The 8,818-nt window shown below is 34.0% G+C and overlaps 4 protein-coding genes across 4 annotated transcripts; all 4 read right to left on the reverse strand.

The window, feature by feature from the left end:
* Positions 1–86: 86 nt before the first annotated feature.
* Positions 87–1,537, reverse strand: LOC100636762 (putative sphingomyelin phosphodiesterase asm-3; the record flags this gene model as incomplete). The annotated part of the gene is made up of 4 exons (XM_003390994.2): positions 1,271–1,537; positions 806–970; positions 339–456; positions 87–190 (listed from the first exon to the last, which is right to left on the reverse strand). Coding segments are annotated over exons 1-4 (654 nt in total), but the record flags the coding sequence as incomplete, so codon positions are not given.
* A 140-nt stretch (positions 1,538–1,677) lies between these two features.
* Positions 1,678–4,303, reverse strand: LOC100636888 (sphingomyelin phosphodiesterase-like). Its single transcript, XM_003390995.2, has 12 exons — positions 3,970–4,303; positions 3,754–3,918; positions 3,401–3,518; positions 3,220–3,326; positions 3,006–3,175; positions 2,847–2,957; positions 2,724–2,801; positions 2,499–2,657; positions 2,352–2,453; positions 2,120–2,306; positions 1,977–2,071; positions 1,678–1,933 (listed from the first exon to the last, which is right to left on the reverse strand). Exons 1-12 carry the CDS (start codon positions 4,270–4,272, stop codon positions 1,735–1,737), a joined length of 1,794 nt encoding a protein of 597 aa, XP_003391043.1. The 5' UTR covers positions 4,273–4,303; the 3' UTR covers positions 1,678–1,734.
* A 30-nt stretch (positions 4,304–4,333) lies between these two features.
* Positions 4,334–7,226, reverse strand: LOC100637015 (sphingomyelin phosphodiesterase-like). The gene is made up of 12 exons (XM_003390996.3): positions 6,877–7,226; positions 6,663–6,827; positions 6,015–6,132; positions 5,847–5,950; positions 5,629–5,798; positions 5,472–5,582; positions 5,347–5,424; positions 5,132–5,290; positions 4,985–5,086; positions 4,744–4,930; positions 4,604–4,698; positions 4,334–4,557 (listed from the first exon to the last, which is right to left on the reverse strand). Exons 1-12 carry the CDS (start codon positions 7,177–7,179, stop codon positions 4,383–4,385), a joined length of 1,767 nt encoding a protein of 588 aa, XP_003391044.2. The 5' UTR covers positions 7,180–7,226; the 3' UTR covers positions 4,334–4,382.
* A 3-nt stretch (positions 7,227–7,229) lies between these two features.
* On the reverse strand, positions 7,230–8,795 carry LOC100637142 (sphingomyelin phosphodiesterase-like; the record flags this gene model as incomplete). Its single annotated transcript, XM_003390997.3, has 8 exons — positions 7,230–7,459; positions 7,506–7,600; positions 7,646–7,832; positions 7,904–8,005; positions 8,128–8,286; positions 8,341–8,418; positions 8,467–8,577; positions 8,626–8,795. Coding segments are annotated over 8 exons (1,077 nt in total), but the record flags the coding sequence as incomplete, so codon positions are not given.
* Between the last annotated feature and the right edge of the window lie 23 nt (positions 8,796–8,818).

The following is an 8,818-nucleotide window of genomic DNA, read 5'->3' on the forward strand; positions in this document are numbered from 1 at the left end:
CTCCAGTCAAGTATATCCAATCAAACTATTATAACAGAGATACCAATAAATATGGCATCAAGAACTATACATGTATTTTGTCTCACTTGATCTTGTGTTGCATTGAGATGCTCCATTAAGTTTACAACAGTTTGTAGTGGTATATCACAGTGAGCATCACCCCAAGCACCAGCTGAGTTGTCTGGAGTTCCTGAAATACAAAAAATTAAATTATGAAAAGAAAAAATTGGCCGATAAAGAAATAGGTAGAAATTTTCTCTTGGATGTGCACAATTTAATTATAACGCCCAACTATGCACATATAGTAGCTGGTAACAACTATTCTAGATAAGTGATACCTTTTGGTAGTGGTGGTCTACAGCATAATGGTTCATCACAACGAGCTTGAAGGCCAGGAGTATACTGAGGATCCCAATGAATATCAGAAATATGAAGAATTCTGTTAGTAATGTTGACCTAAAAAAATACAAAATTTGAACCATCATAAAGTCACTTTATTAATATAACAAGAGATTCATGTTCATTCTTATCACACAAAATAGGACAAATTTACAGTTTTCTACATATAAAGTGTTTGATTATTTAATTTCCTCTCATATAAAAGCTACAGCTAGAGTAGCACTTGACCAAAGACAATCAGTTTACTTACTGCCAACTGTGAGTAGCAACTCCTACCTCACTATCCCTTACCAGTATATCCAGGCTACTCATGACACACCTCTCTCTCTATACACATTGCCAACTATCAAGCCAAGTATTGTAATAAAATACACATCATGCATGTATATGTACTTAATTCATGTACTTTTGGTGGCTGATAAGGAATGAGGGGAGGTTTGCCACCAGGTACAGGAACAGTCCATTCTTGATTGAAAGGATCATACGTTGTGCCACATTTATCATCAAGAATAGTGCCACATATTTCCCGAGTAGAGAGCGCAGTATGATCAAACACATAAAGGACTTCATCCTATAAAATGTATATTAAAACTTAATATTAAATTTACAGGTACAACCTCTTGAAACTTAATATAGACAACTATCAAAACATAACAATGATCAAGGTTAATTCGGGTTTAATTTGAGGCTAAGTAGGTACATCAAATTAAAAACTTGTTTTACCTGATGACATATACCATAATGGAAAAAATTTAATTGGCAATCCAGTGATTTATAGGTGCCATTTCTTTCACTCAGGATATTTTTAAAATTCCAATACATTTTATAATGGCAGTATCTAATTCATAATCAACAGCGACATCAATGTTACCTTAAATTCAGGTATGATGAGTTTGCAAATACGATCATCGGCTAATTTGAACTTTTCACAGGCCTCGATTGCAGCCTTTTCAATCAAGGACTCACTGAAATGAAACTGAGCTAATTTCTGAATGGTATCCACAATGACAGTACAAGCTTCACACAATACACCATCAGCTATTCCAGAGGTTATTCCCTTTAGGGATGCCGATTGAACTGGTTGGTTGAGACGAAATACAATCAACAACCCAAGCACGGTTCCTAAGAGCCCCTTCATTCCCAACTTTCTTTGGCCAGTTCTCCCTCGATTTCTCCTTAAGTTAATCTCCCCCAAGCGGGCCAACTGACACGGGATGAGCTACTGCAAATGAGCAGATCACACCACCACCAGTCAGTCCTGCCCTGTGACATGATTGATTATTTATAACACGCCCACACAGGAAATTATAATTCTTTTGTGTTCCAAAATTCTAATCAGCAGTGTTGATGAGCTGTGGCATAAAAGTTTATCATTTGTTCTTCTGTAATATCTAGATCTGCATCAGAATAAAGAGCACTGCAAGCAGAAATTTTGCTGAATGTTGTTAAACAAGAACAGATTGTAGATTTTTTACATTTATCTTTGCCGGAATCTGAGCATTGCGATTCCATGTCAAATGACTTAGAAATGTAACTACAACAGAAAAAAATTAGTCAGTATAATTTATAAAGCCTACTGATAATATTTCAACAAGAGATCATTATTAGTTAGAAATTCCTTCACTAAGGAGAACCAACTATCAGGTGTGAGGTTAGTCATATTATATGCATCCTATACATGTTCATGATAATAATTATACAGCTGAATTGAGTGTATTACTTTAGCTGAGTATTCATGGATCCATTTTGGTTTATTAGTAAGATTAGCATCAGTAATGTTTAGTATGTATGTATCATGATCCAGTACTTGTCTAGAGGACTCATTGTAATTACCATCAACAGTATAAATTCTATATCCTGCATTCTGATAGGAATAAGTGGTTACACTAGGACCATTATACCACACACTACAAAGCAATGAATTAATATTATAATTTTTTCTATAATATTACCTATATGGCCTTGGAGTAGAACTGGTTTCAAAATCCATTAAAACAGTGAAGGTGTCACTGTGAGTGTGACCAAAAAATTGCCCAGCAATAGTGTTTTCAAATCTAAAGTTTGGTACCAATTATCAGTACAACTTTTAGCATATTTACCTTGACACAATTTTTTTATAGTTTTGACCCCAAGAATGCTTATCTGGAGGAATATGGCCCAGTACATGAACCTTCATTCCTTTTGCTTCAGCATCAAGTAACTTCTCAATAAACCAATGTAACATTCCATCAGGATCAGTACTGTTGATCCACAACCACCTATAAATGTATATCATCAATGTCCATCATTCATTACTGACATATCAATTTTATGGATCTAGTTACCAATTTTGATTATTGTAATAGTTAGTCTGCAAAGAAATAACTCTTAATCCATTGAAGTCAATTGAATAGAATCCACCACTATATAACACGAATGACCAACATGTGCATGAGGATATGACTAACCTTTTAAATGTAATGATAGCATCTGTTGAGGTTAGCCATTTCTGAAGCAGCTCAGCAGCATCATCATATAGCCATGACATTGAATACTCAGTGATAGAAGCAGGAGGAAAGCTACAAGAAATAAGCTCATATAGTTAAGGAAGGATCTTATGATCTTACCTATTAACAGGTGCACTTTCATGATTACCAACTGAAAAGAAAAGTGGCTTGTTTGGGAAATATTTGTAGAACAAATTAATAATTTTATTAAATATATAAATCTGATCATCTTGAGTCTGATTCCAAACATTATGTGGTGGCAAATCTCCAGTAAGGTATATCCAGTCAAACTATAGAATGTATCACTTAATCTGTTGATAATCATTGTACCCACCTGATCTTGAGTATCGTTAAGATGCTCCATTAGATTTAGAAGTGTTTGCATTGGTAAATCACATTCTCTTGTATCACCCCAATAACCAGCAGAATTACTTGATTCCCCTATAAAATGTATTGGTAAAATAATTTATGTATTTCAATCAATATGGATTCCGATCAGTATTTCAAAAATTAACCTTTAGGTATTGGTGGTCTACAGCACAATGGTTCATCACATTTAGCCTGAAGGCCAGGAGTATACTGAGGGTCCCAATGAATATCAGAAATATGAAGAATCTTGTTAGTAATGTTTACCTATAGCAAAAAGCCAGCATGTACATTAAGGCATAATGTAAATAGATGTTTCAAGATGCCAGGATTGCATGAGTTGCATTTCAGTTTTAGAAAAGCTAGGACATAGCACAACATGAATAACATTGATCATTGTATTGTGTTATGTAATTCATTGCTATGCACAATGATAAATGCTAAGGTCATCATTGAAGCATAACTATGCTGATATAAATAACATAATGGCTATTGACTTTACTTTTGGTGGTTGATATGGTTTAATGGGAGGTTTGCCACCAGGTATAGTAACATTCCATTTTTGATAAAAAGGATCATACATTGTACCACATTTATCATTGAGAATGAAGCCACATATTTCCCGAGTAGAGAGTGCAGTGTGATCAAACACATACAGCACTTCATCCTATAAAATGCAAATCTATCTCATATTACATAATTATTACTTTTACAATACCATGAACTCTGGTACGATCATTTCACATACTCGACTATCAACTTTTTTACTAAAAATTGGAGCAAATTTTTTGCATAACACTACTGTAACATTTCCAATCAATGATTCACTGGCTTTTAGCTCAGCCAGTTCCCTGATAACATCCACCACTTCTGAGCAAGCATCACATGAAAGGCTTTTAGCAACCTCTGATGTAGAACTGCTGAGGTCCAGGTTCATCTTTCTTAATGATACCAGATACACCATTTGGAACTGGCATATAAAGAGCAAAGCGAAGGAGAGCAACACAGCATAGGATCCCATTTTAAGAGCTGCACAAAAGTATACAACTGCAAAACAGCCACGCCCAAAAATATTGGAGATCTAATTTGTCATGAAAATGATTTAATAAAACAGTAGCTTAGCATTAGCATTTAACAGTCTTTATGAGCTGCTTCATACAGCATCATTTGTTGTTGAGTTACAAGGTTAGGAGCAATAGCATCACATGCAGAAATATTACTAAAAGTTGATAAACAAGAACAAATCGTAGAATGTTGACAATGGCCAGAGCATTGCGACTTCATATCAAAAGACTTGGAAATATAACTAAAGAGCATAAAGGAAACATTATTGATTCAATTATAAATCCTACTGATAATATTTCAAGAAGAGATCATTATTAGTTAAAAATTCCTTCAGTAAAGATAGCCAACTATCAGGTGTGAGATTAGTCATATTGTATGCATCCTATATGTTCATGATAATATATCATTACAATACTCATTGTCTTACTTTAGCTGAGTATTCATGGATCCATTTTGGTTTATTAGTAAGATTAGCATCAGTAATGTTTAGTATGTATGTATCATGATCCAGTACTTGCCTAGAGGACTCATTGTAATTACCATCAACAGTATAAACTCTATATCCTGGGTTAAAATTTGTTATTGGAGTTACACTAGGACCATCATACCACACACTACAAAGCAATTAAAAATAATTTTGAAATTATATAATTTTTCCAACACATTACCTATAAGGTCTTGGAATAGAACTGGTTTCAAAATCCATTAAAACAGTGAAAGTGTCAGAATGATAATGACCAAAGAATTGCCCAGCAATAGTGTTCTCAAATCTAAAAATTGATACCAATCATCAGTACAAATTTTAGCATATTTACCTTGACACAATTTTTTTATAGTTTCGACCCCAAGAATCACTACCTGGAGGAATATGACCCAGTACATGAACCTTCATTCCTTTTGCTTCAGCATCAAGTAATTTATCAATAAACCATTGTAACATTCCATTTGGATCAGTACTGTTGATCAGCAACCACCTAAATTTAGATCATCAATGCCCATCACTAAATATTTTTTTATAATTTTTAGTTACCAATTTTGACTATTGTAGTAGTTAGTCTGCAAAGAAATAATTCTTAATCCATTGAAGTCAATTGAATAGAATCCACCACTATAATGTGAATGATCAACCTACATGTGCGTGGGAACAAGACTAACCTTTTAAAGGTATTAATAGCATCTGTTGTGGTTAGCCATTTCTGAAGCAGCTCAGCAGCATCATCATATAGCCATGACATTGAATACTCAGTGATAGAAGCAGGAGGAAAACTATAAGAAATAAGCTCATAGTTAAGGATAGATCTTATGATCTTACCTATTAACAGGTGCACTTTCATGATTACCAACTGAAAAGAATAGTGGCTTGTTTGGGAAATACTCATAAAACAAATTAATAATTTTATTAAATATATAAATCTGATCATCTTGAGTCTGATTCCAAACGTTATGTGGTGGTAAATCTCCAGTAAGATATATCCAGTCAAACTAGAATGTTACAACCATAACTCTATCTGTTATAATCCCTGTACCAACCTGATCTTGAGTATCATTAAGATGTTCCATTAAATTTATAAGAGTTTGCATTGGTAAATCACATAATGGTTCACCCCAATAACCAGCTGAATTATTTGATTCCCCTGTAAAATGTATTGGGAAAATAATTCATGCATTTCAATCAATATCAGCAATTTAAAAATTAACCTTTAGGTAGTGGTGGTCTACAGCACAATGGTTCATCACATTTAGCCTGAAGGCCAGGAGTATACTGAGGGTCCCAATGAATATCAGAAATATGAAGAATCTTGTTTGTATTGTTTACCTATAGCAAAAAGCATGCATACATTAAGATTAAAGGTGGGCAATACCAGAAATTTTGAATCGATACCAATACCAAGTAGTCTGAGTATGAGTATCAATGGTATCGAGTAGTGAATGAGTAGTCAGCTACTGTGCATGCACAAATAAGTTAGAATTAGTTATTAATAAAAATTAAGATAAAAGACTGCCATTTTTGTAATCATTAAAGGACATGGCCATTATTATGACATCAAAGTAGGTGTGGTGGGGTGTGGTTACTCACTACTCGATACCAGGATTTGGTATTGAGTACTTGGTATCGGAGGCCTGGTATCGGATATATGAGTACTTTGGTATCGTATCGCCCACCTCTAATTAAGATATAATGATAATAGGCTTGGTGGGATCACATGATTTACATTCTTTTTATAGCACAACATGAATAACATTGATCATTGTATTGTGTTATGTAATTCATTGCTATACACAATGATAAATGCTAAGGTCATCATTTAAGCATAAGTATGTAACACATAATGTATGCCGACTTACTTTTGGTGGTTGATATGGTTTAATGGGAGGTTTGCCACCAGGTATGGTAACATTCCATTGTTGATTAAAAGGATCATATATTGTACCACATTTATCATTGAGAATAGTGCCACATATTTCCCGGGTAGTGAGTGCAGTGTGATCAAACACATACAGCACTTCGTCCTAAAATGCAAATCTATCTCATATTACATAATTATTACTGTTACAATACCATGAACTCTGGTATGGCCATTTCACATATTCTATCATCAATTGTGCTACTATCAGCTGCAACAAATTTTTTGCAGATAACTACTGCAACATCTCCTATCACTGATTCACTGGTTTTTAGCTCAGCCAGTTTCCTGATAACATCCACCATTTCTGAGCAAGCATCACATGAAAGGCTTTCAGCAACTTCAGATGTAGACCTGCTGAGATCCAGGGTCGTCTTCCTTAATGATACCAGATACACTGTTTGGAACTGGCATATAAAAAGCAAAGCAAAGGAGAGCAACACAGCATAGGATCCCATCTTAAAGCTGCACAAAAAGTGGCCCTGCAAAACAGCCACGCCCAAAAATATTGGAGGTCTAATTTTTCATTAAAATGATTAATTTTAATACAACAGTAGCAGCATTTAACAGTCTTGATGAGCTGCTTCATACAGCATCATTTGCTCTGGAGTTACAAGGTTAGGAGCAATAGCATCACATGCAGAAATATTACTAAAAGTTGATAAACAAGAACAAATCGTAGAATGTTGACAATGGCCAGAGCACTGCGACTCCATATTAAAAGACTTGGAAATATAACTAGAAAAAATGAAGAAAATATCATTAATTCAATCGTAGAACTTACTGATAATATTTTAAAAAGAGATTGTTATTAGTTAAACATTCCTTCAGCAAAGATAACCAGCTATCAGGTGTGAGATTAGTCATATTGTATGCATCCTATATGTTCATGATAATATATCATTACAATACTCATTGTCTTACTTTAGCTGAGTATTCATGGATCCATTTTGGTTTATTAGTAAGATTAGCATCAGTAATGTTTAGTATGTATGTATCATGATCCAGTACTTGTCTAGAGGACTCATTGTAATTACCATCAACAGTATAAATTCTAAACCCTGGATTTAATTCTGTCATTGATGTCACACTAGGACCAATATACACAACACTAGAAAAATAGTATCAAATGAATATGAGCTCATAAAATAAAAGCAGGACTTGTGCTAGGGCTCTAGTTACCTATAAGGTCTAGGATCAGTGCTAGTTTCAAAGTCCATCAAAACACGAAACTTGTCTTTATGGCTGTGGCCAAAAAATTGTGCAGAAATAGTATTTTCAAACCTAGTAATAATCGGAAAAATTGTGCAAACAAAAAATTATATAAAGAATTTTCACCAGTGAAAAATTAACTTAGCAAGATATAAATGTGTCTTTATATTGCGACTTAATCCTCTATTGTATACCTCAAAACAATTTTCTTATAGTTCTGACTCCAAGGATCATCTCCTGGAGCAATATGACCTATTACATGAACCTTTATTCCTTTCTTCTCAGCATCAAGTAACTTCTCAATAAACCATTGTAACATTCCATCAGGATCAGTGCTGTTTACTAGTAACCACCTAAATCAAAATAATTATCATTAATTTCCTATTGCTTGATATTAACCAGCTCACCAATTCTGCTTGTTATGATAATTAGTTTGTAAAGAAATGATTCTTAGTCCATTAAAATCAATGGAGTAGTATCCCCCACTATAACAGTAGTTGTAAATTACTATCACTGTAGGAAATTAATTTAACCTTTTAAGAGTATCAATGGCATCTGGTGTGTTTAACCATTTCTTTAACATCTCAGCAGCGTTATCGTAGAGCCATGACATTGAATATTCAGTTATAGAAGAAGGAGGGAAACTATAAATGTACTAAAATAATTTCAATTACGTAAGGATTTTTTAATACCTGTTGACAGGGTCACTTTCATGATTACCAATTGAATAGAACAATGGCTTATTAGGGAGGTATTCATTAAAGAGACCAATGATCTTATTGAAAATAGAAACTTGACCAGATTTAGTCTGTTCCCAATCATTATGAGCTGGTAAATCTCCAGTCAAGTAAATCCAATCAAACTATTGTGGTAATAGTTATAGTA

The sequence above is a fragment of the Amphimedon queenslandica genome, unplaced genomic scaffold, assembly GCF_000090795.2.
Source record: "Amphimedon queenslandica unplaced genomic scaffold, v1.1 AMPQUscaffold_11233_Cont15338, whole genome shotgun sequence".
Classification (NCBI taxonomy): domain Eukaryota; kingdom Metazoa; phylum Porifera; class Demospongiae; order Haplosclerida; family Niphatidae; genus Amphimedon; species Amphimedon queenslandica.